Source organism: Myotis davidii, unplaced genomic scaffold (genome assembly GCF_000327345.1).
Source record: "Myotis davidii unplaced genomic scaffold, ASM32734v1 scaffold513, whole genome shotgun sequence".
Lineage (NCBI taxonomy): Eukaryota > Metazoa > Chordata > Mammalia > Chiroptera > Vespertilionidae > Myotis > Myotis davidii.
In genome coordinates, this window is record NW_006284436.1 from 1557550 (window position 1) to 1576224 (window position 18675).

An 18675-nucleotide genomic window follows, 5' to 3' on the forward strand; every position below is an offset into this window, starting at 1 on the left:
GGGCGGTGTGGGTGGGTCGCACAGGATCAACAGGGTGGGCCGGGGAGAGCAGTTATGGCTGCTCTCAGTTCCGTCCCTAGGGGCTCTGCCTCACAGAGTCCCAGCAATCGCTGCAAACCTCGGAGAGAAAGCTGCCTTCGGGTTCCGACCAAAGCCAGACAGTCCTGCTTCTCCCGTTTGAGTCAGGGTCCCTAGAGACTCGCTGGATCTGGAGCTCAGAGTCTGAAACTCCCTCCCAATTGAAAACAACAACCGCGCTCTCAGCCACCAGCCCGCTGTGCGCACTCCGCACCTTAGTATTTCACTTCAGCACTGCGCCTCCTCTGAGTCTGGGTATGATATTCTCTTTCCTCCTAGTTGTAGAATTTCCACTTAGCCATCCTTCCTGTGGTTCTGGATGATGTCTGTTCCGTCTTTTAGTTGTATTTTTGATTCACTAGCTCAGTCTTAAACTCACTCAAGTCTTAAAGAGGGGGCAAGGAGGAGAAATGGGAGGTTCTCATCTAGAGAACTGAGGCCGCAACAGCACTCACTTTTACTGGAACCGTGACCCTAAGTGACTCAGCCTCCTTAGTTGGGAGTTGAGGAAGGACAGTATGGATGAGCTGGAGGACTAGAGCATTCCTGGGGAGTCACCTCATCGCACAGTTCACTGTGGGAGTTCAAATGTGTTCTTGGCAAGAAAAACTAGACACATTTTATAAATAGTACAGGCATTGTCTTCCACTGTGCACATTTCCTCAGGCATGTGTGTGCACAGCGATAGACTTGCTGATATGTGTCGTGTGGTTCTGTGCACACAGCCACGCGCATTCTCCTTACTGCCAATGAAAGGGTTGCTCGGGGTTTTGTTACTAATCATCCTCACCTAACACACTGATTTGGAACCTTGTGGAAGCTGTTGGTCTGTACATATAGGCCATCCTGGTCTTTCAAGGGTCTGAAACCTCTATCTTTTGGAAATCTGACATCTTAAATTCTTTCAAATTTCCTTAAATTGTACATTTGTGATCAGCAGAGCCAGTGAGGGTCACTCCCACACCTCCCTTTCTCCCACCAGGCTCTGATCCTGAAGGAGCTGTCGGTGATCCGAGACCATGCGGGCAGCGCCTGCCTCCGGGAGCTGGACAAGAGCAACAGTCCCCTCACCATGGCTCTGTGCGGCTCCAAAGGTGAGTGCTCTGGCCGCCGCCATCATTGTGTTGTCCATATGGACTGGCTGGTTCTGTTCTGGAAAATGTAGGAATCATAACTTCAAACAGACCTTTTGCTTATAAAGGCATATCTTTTTAAATCAGGTTCACTCATATGTTGTTTTTCAAAACAAAAAAAATCAACTGTATTTTCGATCCACAGTAGGGAGTCCACATGTGTGAGGGCTGACTTCAGGTACATGTGGATTTTTGACTGCAGGCAGCTGATGCCCCTCACCCTCACGTTGTTCAGGGATCAGCTGTATATAGAAAAAGAACTATTTGCATTTTGGGGAGTTTAATATTCTAGAGGAACTTCTTGGTAATGTGTGTGGGTTTCTGAGTTTGAGGATGTTTTGAGCAACATTAAAACAACTTTTAAAAAATAATATATAGTATTTAGTGATGAAACAAAATGCTTTTAATTTCACACCTACCCAGGACCTTAAAACATTGGATTTCATGATACTGTGCTCAAATTCAAAACCTCCATGCTTCCCCTATTTCTGAAAATGTTTTACAGATAAAGTTCAAAGTCTTTAACTTTGCTGCCTTTTACCCCAATATTCTACTTTTTGCTTCTTGCACTTGCCCCACCCTTTCCCATCCCTGTCTCTTTGCTTCCCACTCCCCCTCCCACTTTGGAATTCCTCCCCGACCCACTTTGGAATTCCTCCCCCACCCATTTTATGTCTGAGTCGCCATGTCCTCCAGAGTCTAACCTGGCTGCTTTTGAAGAGGCACCTGAAGTCTTGCCTCCAACCCTGATGTGCCCGCTGCTCCCGAGCACCTCTAGCCCTCACCGGGCCTCCCCTGTTCCTGAGCTCCCCCCTAGGCTGTGCCCTGTTCCTGAGCTCCCCCCTAGGCTGTGACCTTACTGCTGGGAAGGGGCTGGGCTGCACTGATTCCTGTTTTATTCCAAGGATCTGCTCGCACTTCAGTTAGTGTTATTTCAGTAATGACATTACATTCCTGACCTGCTTCCCCAGGTTCCTTCATTAACATATCACAGATGATTGCCTGTGTGGGACAGCAAGCCATCAGTGGCTCCCGGGTGCCAGATGGCTTTGAAAACAGGTCCTTGCCTCACTTTGAAAAACACTCAAAGGTAAGCAGTGGAGGGTCAGGCAGAACTTTAAGGACAACCATCTGTAGTGCAGAAGAGAGTAACTGAGGCTCTGCAGCTGCCAACCAACATACAAGTGGCATACAAGGGCGGGCCCTGCTCAGGGTCGTTATTGCCTTTTCAACCCAACCAACTCGCATAGAAGGAGCCTTGTTAACTCAGAGCTGTAACACATGGACAATGCCCCTTTGAAGTTTCTCTCCGAGGAGGAGGCTTTCAGGTTCCCATCTAGCTTAAGTACTCAAAATGAATATATATATATATGCTCAATCTGTTTGCTTATTTTGGGGAGATTTACATAAAAGTATAAGGATTTTTAAATAGTATAAACCACACTAAAACTGACCAAGAAATTTCAGGTTCTCCCTCTGAAATTCTCAAACTCAGCTCTTAAATGTCTTCTGAATTCTATTAGCCTGTGGTTTGGGCGCTAATGTAAGCAAAGAGAGGCAAACCTGTGCTGAGGTTCTGGGATTCAGGGGCAGCAGCTGTTAAACCTGTAGTTCCAAAACTTAAAGTAGACTTGGTCCCTCGGTAAATTCTGGTGTGGAGCCCAACAGCTCCTGCTGCTTGGAACTGCAGTATTTCTGTTCAGCCCTCCCAGGCAGACAGCACTGCTGTCCTGAGATGTATGGAGTCTCTGCACCAGGTAGCACCAGGAACAATGCAGGTCCTCTGCCCCAGGTCAGAATTCACCAGAGGTCAGGCAGATAAGTGATCGCTGCCTGTGTGTGTCAGGCTCAGAGTTGTAGGGCAGCTGGCTGATTGGGAGGAGAGGCCAGGGCATCCAGACTTCTCGGCCCCTCGGCCAGTGCTAGATTAGACTTCGGGAAGTCTGCTTGCCTAGAAATGTCTCTGAGTCCACCAGCTGTCCCTTAAACACCATAAGGAAGCGGGAGGTTGGTCTGTTCATCTCAGTTGTCCTCTAAGGAGCATAGACCTATCCAAACCAAACGCTATTTGGCCATTTCACATGGCGTTTTACACGTGTGTATTTTTAAGTGTCACTGAAATATATTGTGTGTCATAATCACCCATTCAAAGTGTACAGCTCAGTGACTTAGTAAGTATATTCATGTAATTGTGTGATCATCCCCATCTAATTTTAGGACATTTTCAGCACCCCAAGTGAACCCCATAAACATCAGCAGCCCATGGTTATGTTCTGGAGGTTGACAGGCCTGGCCCAGGAAGGTGTCTTTAAGGGAGTCATCATTTCCCAGGGAACGGGCCGGCTGCTGCAGTCAGAGAGTGCCCTCCGAGGTCCTTGGCTGCCCGCCTGCTCCATGGATGGCAGCCCGGGCTTTGGTTTCCTCTCTTGAGCCACTTGCCTGCCACTGGCACCAGCACCGGCCCTGGCTGGGACCTCACCCTCCTTGTCTCTGGGAAGGATGGGTGGTGCCAAATTATTTCTCATTTAGGGAAGGGTATGCAAAGCCCACCACTTCAGGAGAGTGCAGTGGCCAGGGATTTCTAGCTGGAAGGTGTAGCATTTTCTGATGTGAATGGGGTTTGGAATGGACCCTGAACTTTTTTTTGTTTGATTTTTCTTTTCTTTTTTCTACCTCTCTTTAGCTCCCAGCTGCCAAAGGCTTTGTGGCTAATAGCTTTTATTCTGGTTTGACACCAACTGAGTTTTTCTTCCACACAATGGCTGGCCGGGAAGGTCTAGTCGACACGGCCGTAAAGACAGCTGAAACGGGATACATGCAGGTAATTGAAGAAATGTAGGCCATTAACAACAGAGTAGGACAGAGCTCTGTGGACTCTGACTGCTGAGTGTTTACATATTTTGTACACGAGCTAAAATATACCCAGTCTTGGTAATAAAAAGGGAAAATTAAGAAATGTAGAAGAAATTAAACAACAAAAAAGGGTAATGTTAATGTTCCAAATCCTGTGCACCTCGAGTATCAAGACCAGGCCAGAGCCACACTTTCCAAGGCTCTCTGGAGGAGAATGTGCATCCTGGGACATAAGGCTGGAACCTCACTGAGCCTGTTTCCTAATGCACACAAATGGGCGTGGCAGGGCATCCCTCCTGTCTGTTGAGAGGACTCTGCTTCACTTCGCAGCTATTTAAGTAACATTACCAGTATCATTCTAATGGGCTCCAGGAATCTATTTTGGCATTTTGGTGCCCGGAGGGGAGCTGGGAGGGAAGGCTCTCCACTGTGTGTACAGTAGGGTAACAGGTCCAGGGGGTTAATTTAAACTAGAAGGTTTCCTGTGCCTGTGCTTCTCAGACTTCCCTCTGCCCCTGCTGCAGAGGAGTGGAAACACAGTCCTGCCTTGTTCTTCCATAGACTGAAGAAAGAAGAAAAAATCCTTAGCAAGGGATTTTGTTTTGTTTGGTTTTTTCCGGTCTAATTTTCATTTCTTCTCTGTACTCCATAATATATGTTTGTTTGTTTGTTTAATTTTAATGCTTTTACCTACTTACAACACCAAGTTGCTGGACCATGAACTCTAGCTTTGTGTCCTCTGTCTCCCCACTGGATGCCAGTCTGAGAAGCATGGCCCTTTACAGACTGGGAACCAGGGCTGCTAATCCAGAGATGTGAACGAGTGGGCCAAACAGGGCCGCTGAGGGTGAAATCGACTCCAGCCAGTAGACACCTACTTCTGTACCCTCTTCCGTGCCTCGTGTGGTGTGTCATTACTGATACTTCCCTTTTAATCATCTTTTGATGGGAAATCGCCCTTCAGTTTTGGAGTGTGCTGCTTTTGTCAAAAGCCCAAGGACTGAAATGCTTTTACCACTCTTGCCAGATGTCTTTTGATTTTATTTTCTCTCTTTACCTTTTGGAGTAGAATATGGATTTCCCAGAGCAGTGTGTTAACCTAGAACAAATTGGTTCTGGCATGAGGGATTTTTGTTTTGAAGTTGCCTGGAGGAAGAGTTCTGTCTCCCTCCTGCACAGAGCCACCGTCACATTGCTGCTGCAGGGAGATCTGCTGGGGGAAGGTGTTCCTCAGGCCGATTTGAGAAATGGCTGCTGCCTGCTGGGTCAGACACAATGCTGGCCCTGTTCTCCTCCCCCTGTCCCAGAAGAGGGTCTGTACCCGATCCTCTGTAATTCATATTGAAGTCCACGGGGGTCCGAGATTAAGTTGTGTTTAGAAATGCAGAGCTGTTGCATTAATTTATACCTTAGGGAGAAAGAGAGAGGAGGCACAGCAGGTTAGGAAAACAGTGTTTGCATAGTCCTTCAGGGTAGATGGGGTTTAAATTGCAGGTATTCTAAAACACACTAAAGTGCTGGAGGTTGGGCATATTCTGAATCCCTCTGGGCAGGTTAGAGAGGCACTCTTGGCTTCATTCTTGGGGTTAGGGGAATCTTTTTAAGGGATTTCTAATAAAATGTTTTTATGTGATTAAAGGGCTAGTAACCTTGAAACTTATAGTTGGAAATCTCATCCTCTGCACATGTGACTAGTCTTTGTTTTCTGTTTTGTTCCCTTTAGAGAAGGCTTGTGAAGTCCCTTGAAGATCTTTGTTCACAGTATGATTTGACAGTCCGAAGCTCTACGGGAGATATTATACAGTTCATTTACGGGGGAGATGGCTTAGATCCTGCAGCTATGGAGGGAAAAGATGAGCCCTTGGAGTTTAAAAGGGTTCTGGACAACATCAAAGTAAGATTTAGTATTATATCTGGGGTTGGAGTATTCTTTAGAATGGAGGTGCCCTTTGGAAAATCACACACAGTTTAATGCTCAATCATGTCTACCCAACTACTGGCTTAGTATTTTCCTTTTGTGTTACTCTGAATAAGTTTTCTAATATTAAAGGAAAATATTTTCTCAATTTCAAAGTCTAGTGTTAGTCATCAAATGCCAACAGAAGAGGGCTTTGTTTTCTATGTAACAGGCCAGTGTTATAAGTCTTGGGTGTGAAAAGCAGTTACATTTCATATAATTTAGAACAGCCTTTTTGGAAGGTAGTTTGACAGTACTGATCTGAATTAAAATGTGGGTGCCTTTTGCCCCCATAGTTCCTCTTAGAGGAACCAGCCCTGCAGAAATGATCTACGAGTGCCAAGAGTGTTTTCCAGCACTGTCTGTGGTAGGGGCAGACCATCAGTGGAGGAGAATTCAGATACATAGTGGTCTGCCTGTGCGTTAGGATGATATGTAGCCCTTAAATCTTTGGGAAAATGCTTTGAGCTTGAGGGTGGAGGAATATTTTCACTCTTAAAATATTTGGGATTTTTTTAAAACAACAATTTGTATTTTTAATGTAAATCGGGGTTGGGTCGAAGTTTGGGAGCAATGTGACAATACCCAGAAGTCTTTGTGTAAGTGGAGTATAAGTTTACTGTTTCCACCTTCATATTAAAGGTAGGATCTAAAACTTGTTTTGAAGGAGAAAAACATCACAAGTTGCTAGAAGATCCCTCTAAGTATCCTGTCTCTTGTAGCTTCTTTCATTTAATATTGCTCCCTTCTCCATTGCGCCCGCCACCTCATACTGTGTCCTTTAACACTTGAGGCAGTCTTCCCGTGTCAGAGCGAGCCTGCGCTCAGTAAAAACGAACTGGTCCTGAGCACCGAGTCGATCATGAAGAAGCACGAGTTCCTCTGCTGCCAGGACAGCTTCCTGCAGGTAAGCGCCGGGTGCTGGTCGCCCCACCTGCTGCACCGGACAGTGGTGGCCAAGGGCCAGCAGGGGAATGTCATGAGCTGGGGGGGTTGTGTAAGAGTGTTTCTTTGTTTAAAAAATTAAAGAATGGCTGAGGCAAAAATCTCTGCAGCCAATGTGAAGAATTTGTCTCATGTCTTTCTTAGTTTGAGGCTTTTACACAAGTGTTTTCCTATTTGAAGGAAAATGCTTTAGCTAGAGAACTGATTGTGTGTAGCCCTACCCGTCAACACCCTGCAGTCCCCTCCTGTGGACCAGCTCTTCCTTGTTCATTCTGAACCCCAATGATTTGTGTTGGTAGTGGGGCTGTCTCAGTATCCTCTTAAATCGCTCTTTCTCCTACTACGGTATGGATCAGGGATCCATGGAGTCTGCCCTCCTTTTTCTTCGGGAGAACTGGTACCTGGGGACACTCTTAAGGGTTTTTTTGTTTGTTTTTGTTTTTTTAATGTCACTGACCCATTTAAGCAGCTCCTTTCTCTTTATGTGGTGATGACCCAAAGCAAAGGGATGCAGGAACCGATCGTTTCCTGTTTGTACTGATTGGTTACTCAAATGCAGCAAAAAATCAGCAGAATGTATCCCTTTCGGTATATCAAAAATAAAAGCCACGCCCAGCTGGTGTGGCTCAGTAGTTGAGCATCACACTGTGAACCAGGAGGTCATGGCTCATTTCCAGGTCAGGGCACATGCCTAGGTTGCGCACTCAATCCCCAGTAGGGGGCGTGCAGGAGGCAGCCAATCAATGATTCTCGTCATTGATGTTTCTATCTCTCTCCTTCTCCCTTCCTCTCTCTGAAATCAGTAAAAATATATTTAAAATATTTTGAAAAGCCACAGAGTGAAAGTGCAAGGATGCTTTCAGTTAAGGAAGCTTCACTTCTTCCTTTCATGTGTTGAGGAGTGAACGATGAAAAAGAATCTTACAGAATTTAATATGTTTAAATCAAGAGTATGACTAGACCTGATGCCTTTGTTTTAATTTTTTTTCTGTAGATTTTTTTTAATTAACAATCTAGAGTTGTGATTTTGTTTTTCTACATCATTATATTTACTTATATATTTCTCTGTTTATCCTTGAAGACCTTAACTGAGACAGGCTATGAGAAGTATAACGAGGTAACGCACTTGGCATGCTGCGACTGCTGAGCATAAAGGGGTGAAGCCGAGCAGCACTCGGCTGCTTGCCAGCACTGGAGATGACAGCCCTTCATCCTGGGGCTGGCAAGCAGGCCTCCCTGTGCGTCACTTTGGACGGCCCCTTGCTTGTCTTTGACAAGGGTTAATGGGTGACCTCTGACCTCGGTGTTTATTCAGTCAGTGAGCAGCACTGTGTCACACACTGCAGGTCTGGGGAACACAAAAATGACTAAACATGTCTTTGCCCTTCAGTGGCTCACAATCTGGTGAACTCAGTTTTGCCAAGAGGGTTCAAAATCCACTGGCCAGACAGATTTGTCTGCGCCTCTGAGATGTGTCCTGGCCCTTGCCTTGCCAGAGCTGAGGCAGCGGAGGCGGCTCCTGAGTGGCATTGAGCCCTGGCCCTGCCAGAGGCTGGTGCCCCTGCTCACAGACTACTGTGGCGTGAGTGTGAGAACTTAACTGCTGGTTAATCGTGTGATTAATCGCCTGTCATTTGCCCTGTTGTGAGTTCCCTGTAGTATGCATGGGTTGATTCAGCTGAATTCTTAGTAGCTTATTTCAGTTTTCATTTCTGCAAAATGATTTTTTTTAACCTCCAGAATGTCTAACTTTATGTAAGAAAAGTCATTTCAGCAAAGCCGCTGGAAGCGGGTCCCAGTGGGTGGCCGCTAAAGGTTCGTTTGCAGTGCCTGAGCTGGGGAGTGGTTTTAGGTGTGTCCTCTACTGTGTGTGCTGAGTTCCTCCAGATGACAGTGCCCGGTCTTCCCAGGGACAGGCTCTCTTTCCAGTTTCCCTGCACCGACAGGTGGGGCACTCTTAACACCTGGCGACAAATGGCAGCATCTGAGCCAAGAGGGCTCTCAGGAGCTTGCCCTAAAGAGGTGGTCGGCAAACTCATTAGTCAACAGAGCCAAGTATCAACAGTACAACGATTGAAATTTCTTTTGAGAGCCAAATTTTTTAAACTTAAACTATATAGGTAGGTACATTGTTATTAACTTAATTAGGGTACTCCTAAGGCTTAGGAAGAGCCACAAGTCAAGGGGCCAAAGGGCCGCATGTGGCTCATGAGCTGCGGTTTACCGACCAGGGCGCCTAAAGGATATGGCAGCGGCTAGACAAGAAGGTGGGGAGGAATCAGCAATGTGGAAGAGGCTCTTTCCACAGATAGCACAGAGGAAAAGTGCAGCGGCACAGGGCGTGCTGCCTTTGAATACTCCCTGTTGGGCAGAGTCACACCAGGGGAGAGGGCTCTGCTGCGTGGTGGGTGCTGTCAGCTCATTTGGGAAGTGCTCTGAGTCAGTCCAATCAAGTGACGGGAGCAGCACTCTGAAGGAGGCAGTTCGTTACAGTGCAGCACGCCCCTCCGCAAGCACTTGCGAGAGGAGGTGCCGGCTGGTCCTGGTTCCGGGAGTGACCATGAAGCTGGGTTTATTTCACAGACACACCGTCAGCTGTAAAACAGATGGGCTTTTTCCCCTTTGAGGGTTGCTAGAAAACTGCTGCAGGTCGGTAGTCTCCAGTGCTGCCCTCATGATGTACTTCTCACCTTCCTTGCTCCATTTTGTCAGCATCCTTTTTTTGTTTTTTATCCTTTGAGAGTACTGTTCTCAAATAAAGCAGAAGATAACAAGTTACACTAGCAATCTAATTACCCTGCTTAAAAAAACACAACAAAAAATAAACCCATATCAGTTCTAGCTGAGAGCGGTTTCCAGGAACCCTTCCAAATTTCTGATTGTGTGGGAAGGGAGCGGGAGACTGAGGGGGTGAGGCCGAGGTGAGAGTAAGAGGAGGTGAAGCTGAGTGTGGGGGTGCTTCCTTTGAAATGTACATAATGTCTGCAAAGCTGTGCTTTAGCTTGTTAGTTTTTAAATGGGTCATAAGGACTTCAGGAGAAAATCTAAAGTCAATCAGTCTAGAGACTGAGTCTAACAGTGCACTTCTGCCTGCTCTGAGCTGTGTAAATGGAGGCAGTGTGTATGCCAGGAGAGCAAAGGGAGAGTGGAAGGTGAGAAGGCTTTCCTAGTGTAAGGGCGACATGGCAGGGCCAGGAAAGTGGCCGGTGTGGCCTTTGCTGAAGCATCATTGGAGAAAAAAGGCCCTAGAAATATCTGAACCAGTGAGCCCTGTGTCCAGGGTGTGGATGATTGGGTGTATCCCTTGGGGAAACATTTTGTAGTAGGGGGTACAACACGGATATACCCCTTAAAGTATACATTTAGCTGTTACTATTTTAGTGATATGATGGGCTTGCATAGTACTGAAGTTCATAAAACACATCATATCATCTGAATTACTGATATTTGCTGTGTAATCAGGAAATAAAGAACTTCATTAAGGGGGTTTCTGAGAAGATCAAGAAAACCAGAGATAAATACGGCATCAACGATAACGGCACAACAGAGGTAAGTGGCCTTTCCCGGGTGGAAGGGCGGACACTCTGGTATTTTCAGGTACCAGCCCTAACTCTGCACTTGGTTTTGTTCTTCCAGCCCCGGGTGCTGTACCAGTTGGACCGGATCACCCCCACCCAAATAGAAAAGTTTCTGGAGACCTGTAGGGACAAGTACATGAGGTAGGGATGCTCACCGTCTTAGACTACTGGGTAGTCACAAGGGTCTCAGATCCTTCCTATTGGCCCACAGAAACAGATTCTGCACCAGCACCACTTAATGATAGTCTGTGCAGACGGATGCTCCAAGATGTGGAATTGCAAGGAAATTTCCAAGTGTTTTTTCCCCACAGAGAAACTACCAATATGTATTTGGCAGGTGCCAACCTTCTCTCTCTACCTTCAGATCCATTTGTTAGCAGGCTGTCATATCTTCTTCAGGCAATAGACATTGGGGCCCAGTCATTGCCCGTTGACGTTGACCACAAGTAGCCACACAGTTTCAATATCTGGCCCTTCTGGGCATCGTGTCTCTTGTACACACGTATTACTGATCTATGCCAGGTTCTTCCTCTGCCACCAGCACAGCTAAGCTCATTGCCAATTCCTTCCTGACCCTGAGGCATTTTTTCTGCTGAAAAGAAGTAAACAGAAGATTCTCCCTGGCAGTTTTACTGGACTTTCCATCCACATCTTCCTTCTAGGGCACAGATGGAGCCCGGTTCTGCGGTAGGCGCACTCTGTGCCCAGAGCATCGGCGAGCCGGGCACCCAGATGACCCTGAAGACGTTCCACTTTGCAGGCGTGGCCTCCATGAACATCACCCTGGGTGTGCCCCGCATTAAAGAGATCATCAACGCCTCCAAAGCCATCAGGTGCCTGCCTCCGTTTCTCTTCTGTCCCCATACTGCCTGCCTCATTTTTTCAGAAGCAGTGATCTCTTGTCATATGTGCTATCTAAATGGGCAGTATCTCAAATTCAGTGGCATGCCTGTGTTAATCATACTTTAGTTTTTAAAAAACCCGTTGGAAAAAAATTAGTTGAAACTAGATACAGTCAAAATTGAAAAGTGGTTCTTTATGGCCATTGGTCACATGAAAGAGAGAAACCTAAAAAACTACTGGAAAAATGACAACAATGTGTCCGTGTAGATGTCACACTTTCTTGTTTTTGTTAACCCTCACCCAAGGATCTTTTTCCCCCTTTTTTTTAGAAAGGGGGAAGGGGAAAGGGATGGGGAGAGAGAGAAACATTGATATGAGACACATCGATTGGTTGCCTCCTGTACATGCTCTGGCTAAGGCCAGGGATTGAACTTGCAACCCAGGTACATGCTCTTGGTCAGGAATCAAATCAGAGATCCTTCCGTGCACAAGTCAGCGCGCTAACCATTGCGCAGCCCAACCAGAGCTAGGTTTCACTTTTCTTTTTAAATATGTTTTTACTGATTTTAGAAGGAAGAGAAAGACAGAAACATCAATGATGAGAGAAAATCGTTGATTGGCTGCCTCTTGGCACACGCTGCTGGGTATTGAGGCCACAACCTGGGCATGTGCCCTGATCAGGAATCGAACTGGCAGTCTCCTGGTGCATTGGTTGCCGCTCAACCACTGAGCCACACAGCCGGGCAGGTTTCAAATTTTTGATGTTATATCCCCAGCCTAACCAGACCTGACTGATGTGTCTACCATTTGGGCTGTGACTCCCACGTGATTTCATGATAGGATTTGTAGATGGTCTGAGACTAGAAATATAGAAATATGTTACATTTGATGACAGAATGATGATTCCTCTGTGATCTGAATAAAAACAGCATTAAATGAAGGAAAGCTGCACTTGGCTGTAGAATGGCAACTATAGATGTCCACGGTGGCAGGGGCTCTGAGCACCTGCCTTCTCCGGGTGGGTCAGTCTCGTCCAGGAGTGTGTGTTCAGGGGACACTGCCAGGACAGTAGGTGTTGGAGGAGCTGGAGGTGTCCTGGAGAGCAGGTTATGGGATAGGGGAAAGGGATGGTGGAAGCTATAATACACAAAGAGCCAATTTACTCAGGGAACAGAACTAAATTACTAGTAACTACTTATTAGGACCAAAGAGGAAGAGGAAGTGTACTTGGTCAGAAAGAATTTCCTGAAAGGCATTTCATTCACTGGTAGAGTGGTTTGCCTCATGGGCGCCAAAAATAGTAAATGTAAATGAGAATGTCTGGCCCTAGCTGGTTTGGCTCAGTGGATAGAGTGTCGGCCGGTGGACTGAAGGGTCCCGGGTTTGATTCTGGTCAAGGTCACATGACCAGGTTGTCGGCTCAGTCCCCAGTAGGGGGTGTGCAAGAGGCAGCCAGTCAGTGATTTTCTTTCATCATTGATGTTTCTATTTCTCTCCCTCTCCCTTCCTCTCTGAAATCAATAAAAATATATTTTAAAAAAATAAAGGAGAATGTCTGAGGAAGCAGCGTGACACAGCACATGCTCAATAAATTGCAGTTGCTTCTCTGTGCGGATTTAACAAAGCAGCCATCTTCAAGCAGGCGTACTTCTCGTGCTGACGTTGTTTTTGCTTTACGTTTCACAGCACTCCAATCATCACGGCTCAGCTAGACAAGGATGAGGATGCAGATTACGCTCGCCTCGTGAAAGGGAGAATTGAGAAAACTCTCTTGGGAGAGGTAAGGAGAAATCCCTCTTAATAATGAGAACACTAGACCAGTAGTATTGCAAGGAAATATAAAAACCAGGTGCAGTGGGTATGCCAGTTGGTGTGGCCACACTATTCTATGTCCTTCAAAGAAGAGAGAGAGCAGGCCCTGGCCAGGTACTCAGTTGGTTAGAGCATCATCCAGATACACCAAGGTTACAGGTTCCATCCCTGGTCAGGACACGTGCAAGAAGCAACCAGTGAATGCATAAACAAGTGGAACAACAAAATCGAAGTTTCTCTCTCCCCTCCCTTTCCTATCCCTCTAAAATCAACTTAAAAAAAAAAAAAGAGTAAGGAGGCCCTGGCCAGGTAACTCAATTGATTAGAGCAGCATCCAATAACGCCAAGGTGGCGAATTCAATCCCTGATAAGGACACATACAAGAAACAGCCAGTGCTCCAGCCTGTGTGGATCAGTGATAGAGTGTCAACCCAGGAACCAAGAGATGAAGGTTCTATTCCCAGTCAGGGCACATGCCTGGGTTGTGGGCTCAATCCCCAGAAGGGGACGTGCAGGAGGCAGCCAATGGATGATGTTTCTCTCTCATCCATGTTTCTATCTCCCTCTCCTTTCCTCTCTCTCTCAAAAAATCAATAAAAACATATTTTTTAATAAAGAAACAAGCAGTGAATGCTCTTAGAAGAGATGAAGGTTCTATTCCCAGTCAAGGCACATGCCTGGGTTGTGGGCTCAATCCCCAGAAGGGGACGTGCAGGAGGCAGCCAATGGATGATGTTTCTCTCTCATCCATGTTTCTATCTCCCTCTCCTTTCCTCTCTCTCTCAAAAAATCAATAAAAACATATTTTTTAATAAAGAAACAAGCAGTGAATGCTCTTAGAAAAAGGGAAGGTGACTGATTAACGTACCGGTCTTTCTGACACTACAGATTTCAGAGTATATCGAAGAAGTGTTCCTTCCTGACGACTGCTTTATCCTCGTCAAGCTCTCCCTGGAACGGATTAGACTTCTGAGGCTGGAAGTGAGTCACTAACTAAATGTGTAGAGGCAGTCGCCCTCTGTCAGTCCCAGGCTGGTGCTGGTGAGCAGGGCCAGGCACGGGACGCGCTGCAGAGACTTGCCTTTGGTGCTTGTGTGAGTCTGTTGCACCTTCACAGTCTCTTTCTAAACTTGACCTGACACAGGAAATTACTTGAAATTTTGTGCAGGCCACCGTACCCATTCACGGTGACAAAGTATTGGAAGAATTCGTCTCCTTTTCCGCCTTCCCCGTGTCTAGAAGGGCCACAGGGCTGTCTGTGTCTTGCACATCTGTGGCCCCAGCACCAGCACTGCACCTGGCTAGCTCAGTGAATGTTTTTGGGTGGGCGGGTTAACCTTGCTTACCATATTGGCATTTATGGTTGAAAGATTATCAGCCTTTCTCAGGGACAGACTGAGGACAGACTGGGGTGCAAACTGAGTAACTTCTTGGCACCTTCCTCCCTCTCGAGGTAGTTAAAATCTATGCTAGTCTTCACACATTTTGTGTCCCTTGTCTCAAGTACCAAGTCCATGTGCTTGTTCATGGGAACGATGACCCAAATTGAGCAGCCAGTTCTCCAGGTCGGGGTTTCTCTAGGCTGGCTCTGGCCACCTGCCTCTGTCCTTTTAGCACAAGAGCGGGGCCGCATCCGGGAGTGTACATACGAGTAGTTGTGAGGTCGGTACAGGGGAAGTGGCACTGATGCTTTTAAATTGTCCTGGCCACCAACCTCGCACTCCCAGACACCCCTGGAGCCTGGGCACACTGCCATGAATTGAGCATGCATTTCCAGTGGGGGTGTCTAGAGACTATAAAAAGAAACGATTTTATAAATAAAGCACAAATATACATACATTACGTAAACAAATATAGTGTATCTCTAGTATTAGAATTTCATGGTGGGGAGAGAGATTAGGGGGAAAAATGCCTGAAAAGACTTCTTAGAGGGGCAGCGATGACAAAAGGCTGAGAAATACTGGAATCAAAGGCTGCAATCCGTCAGTAATGCCCTGGGCATGCGGCCGCCCCTGGCCCCTGCAGGTGAATGCGGAGACGGTGCGGTACTCCATCTGCATGTCCAAGCTCCGAGTGAAGCCGGGTGACGTGGCTGTTCACGGTGAGGCCGTGGTGTGTGTCACCCCCCGCGAGAACAGCAAGAGCTCCATGTACTATGTGCTGCAGTTCCTGAAGGAGGACCTCCCCAAGGTGAGGCGACAGTTGCCCTCAGGCCCCCCCAGCCAAGTGCCGGGAGGTTTGTAAAGGGATGCATTTACCTCCACCATCCGTATCTAGGCCCCAGAGCACCCTAAGTCCTGTCACTCCTGAGACTGAGGGGGCGCCCATTCCTCCTTCAGTGCCACACTCCTAAGGAATCAGTTGGTGTTTTCTCCTCAGTACTGTCACGCCAGCTCTGTCTGTTAGACTCCTCTGTTCTCTCCTAAAACGGACCATGGGAAAGGACACGGTTCCCTGAACTGCAGCCTGCTCCCTAGACCTCAGAACAGTGGGCAGGACTTTTAGGCGTGGACGTCACTGACACTCCCCACTGAGAACGGGGTGCTCCCGGGAACACACCAGGGCCCGACATCCACATCCTCTGCGGCTGTGGTTTCTGAGGCTGCCCGGGTGGTGGGGGCCATGAGCACTGCAGGGCCTCAAACGTCTGTGTCTCTGGGTCCAGGTGGTGGTGCAGGGCATCCCAGAGGTGTCCAGAGCCGTCATCCACATCGATGAGCAGAGTGGGAAAGAGAAGTACAAGCTCCTGGTGGAGGGCGATAACCTGCGGGCGGTCATGGCCACTCACGGTGTGAAGGGCACCCGCACCACCTCCAATAACACCTACGAGGTACTGCTCACAACGGGTCCCCGCACACGCGCCCTGTCTCCCTCAGCTGGTTCCTGGCGCTCCTGGGACAGCTGTTTGCTCTGGGTTTACCACTCAAGAGCTGATTCTGGAAAAGGTGCCGGGCTTGTCATGAACCTTCAGGGCAGAGTGGGGCGAAGAGAGGGGGATGTGGCACTCGGAAGTGGCTGCTTCGCTCACCCTGGCTCTCTGTAGGTGGAGAAAACTCTGGGCATTGAAGCTGCCCGGACAACGATCATCAATGAGATCCAGTACACGATGGTCAACCACGGCATGAGCATCGACCGGAGGCACGTGATGCTGCTCTCCGACCTTATGACCTACAAGGTGCGTGGGGGCCCAGTCTCAGGAGAATGAAGCCGGCCCGCTTATAAGACGTGGAGTACTTGCTGTGGTGGCCACTGCGAGAAAATAAGACGTCACCATCCCCCCAAAACCAAGGCCTGGCGGGCAGGCTGGGTGTTCTGGTAAAACTCCAGCACAGACATTACAACCTCCTGGTATGAGGGGAGAATGGTTTTGTTCTTAGTAGAAATCGTATCCTAAAGCAAAGCCAGCTATTGCCAAAGGCCGGATGTCCTGGCAAACCGAGGTGTTTATTCCCTATTAAACCCATTTATCACACTTCTGTAGCCATTTCCAGGAAAAGACTAAGTTAACATGATCGTGCAGGACTGAGGTTGGATGGTTGTTATGTATTTTTTCTCTTCCCAAGAAATGCCGCCTCTAGCAGTGCTAGAGGACAGCAGGTTTTTATGGCGCTTCCCATTCAGACCTGTGCTGCACTCGGACGGTCCAGGCACTCGGTGGGAGGAATGGCCTCTCCCACCTGGAGTACAGGCTGTGCTCTAAAGTCCCCCTTGCAGTCTACTCTGGAGGCACATGTTATGTTTCTGCAGTTGCAGTAAACAGCGGGCCTGCCGTTTTTATGCTGCCTTTTAAATTTAACGTTCTATTTCCCTTGTTGTTACATAGTCTTTAAGTATACTTTTAATGGTGGCAAGAATATTTCTTGGAGTGAAAACACGTAAATGTACTTAACTCTATCCCTGCTTTGTGGTTTTTAAGTTGAGTTTTAAGTCTTCGAGACGTAATGAACATCTTCAGGAAGTGCTCTCTTTTCTCTAGATTCTTACTTCTTTGTTCCACAGCCCTGCTGGTGAGTGTGAGGATCCGTGTTGCCAGTGGCTGGCAGCCTCACTGAGGCGGGTGGGACAGTAGCTGTTAGGGTCCTGCGCACACCTGAGGGTGTGACTTGAACAACTCCTGTATTGGGCTGATTTTTGCTTGTTTTGTGGAGGTGCCGTGGATGCGGTTTGGTTTGAGCTTTATTAGTGGCCGGGCTGCTAGTCTGACAGGCGTCTCCCTTGGCAGGGTGAGGTCCTGGGCATCACCAGGTTTGGCCTGGCCAAGATGAAGGAGAGTGTGCTGATGCTGGCCTCCTTCGAGAAGACGGCGGACCACCTCTTCGACGCCGCCTACTTCGGGCAGAAGGACTCCGTGTGCGGTAGGTTTGCCAAGAGCATCGCCAGAGGCTCGGGTGTTTGCAGCTTAGACCCTGGCTGGGGCTTTCTGGGAGTGAACACACTGAGCAGGCAGAGCTTCTGGGTTTTTGTTTGTTTGTTTGTTTGTTTGTTTGCTTAATTTTTATTGATTTCGGAGAGGAAGGGAGAGGGAGAGAGACATAGAAACATCAATGATGAGAGAGAATCATTGATCAGCTGCCTCCTGCACGGACTGAGCCTGCAACCCCGGCATGTGCCCCTGACCAGAATCGAACCCGGGACTCCAACACTCTATCCACTGAGCCAAACCAGCTTGGGCAGAGCTTCTGTTTTTTAAGAGTAAAGTCACAGGTCATGGGGCTGGAACCAGTCGATCTTTTATCTCCCAAGCTTGACTGGAGCACCCCACGACCCCCCACATCTGTTAGGAGGCTGCTCTGTCAGGACAGTCAGTTTTTGGTCCAAGAAGAAAAGACTGAGCCTGCACGTGCAGGAACCTTTCCAGCCCCTGAAGTCTCCACGCTGCTCCTGCACCCTCTGTGATGCAAGGCTGGCAGGAGGGGCAGTGCCCAGGCTCCCTGTTGTCCTGACTCCCCGGCAGAGGTATCCAGCCTGCCTTTTACATTTGTGGAGCCCCTGTGCTGGGCACCTTAAATGCCTGCATCTCAGCACCTCTGTGAGTGTAGGTATCAAACCTGTTTGCAAGTAAGAAGACCGAAGAAACGAACTTACCTGCCATCCTGGCCGACTGCGGAGTCTTGCCCTGCACTGGCCTTATCCCCCGATCACAGAGGGCATCTCCGCCGGAAGCCTGGGAGAGGAAGGAAGGGGCACTGTCACAAAGTCCCTGCTGCCCACATGGCTCTTCCTGGTCCTTTACAAAGTACCTGCTTTACTCTAGCCTTTCTCATGCCGAGATCCTGCAGGCCCGAGATGGGAACTTATGAGGGGCTGGGGTGCAGGAGACTCAGGAGCCTCCCCAAGCCACAGGGATTCCAGGCCTGGCTGCCTCCCCGCCTCCAGAGCTCTGCTTCCTGGTGGCCATTCCCAACACCTCCTGCTCTTGAGTGGATTTGCCACACAGGTGATGGGCAGGTGGAGCCCCAGTCGGTGTACGCCTAAG

At 48.1% G+C, this 18675-nt stretch overlaps 1 protein-coding gene across 1 annotated transcript in view; it reads left to right on the plus strand.

Moving 5' to 3' along the window:
• The window catches only part of POLR3A (polymerase (RNA) III (DNA directed) polypeptide A, 155kDa), a 49218-nt gene that overhangs the window by 28904 nt on the left and 1639 nt on the right, over window positions 1–18675 (plus strand). Inside the window, 14 exon segments of the mRNA XM_006754821.2 lie at window positions 1061–1172; window positions 2183–2301; window positions 3895–4032; window positions 5788–5958; window positions 6815–6928; window positions 10429–10515; window positions 10603–10685; window positions 11207–11377; window positions 13074–13167; window positions 14088–14180; window positions 15225–15389; window positions 15865–16029; window positions 16243–16374; window positions 17422–17554. Of these exon segments, the coding sequence (XP_006754884.1) occupies window positions 1061–1172; window positions 2183–2301; window positions 3895–4032; window positions 5788–5958; window positions 6815–6928; window positions 10429–10515; window positions 10603–10685; window positions 11207–11377; window positions 13074–13167; window positions 14088–14180; window positions 15225–15389; window positions 15865–16029; window positions 16243–16374; window positions 17422–17554 (1777 nt within the window).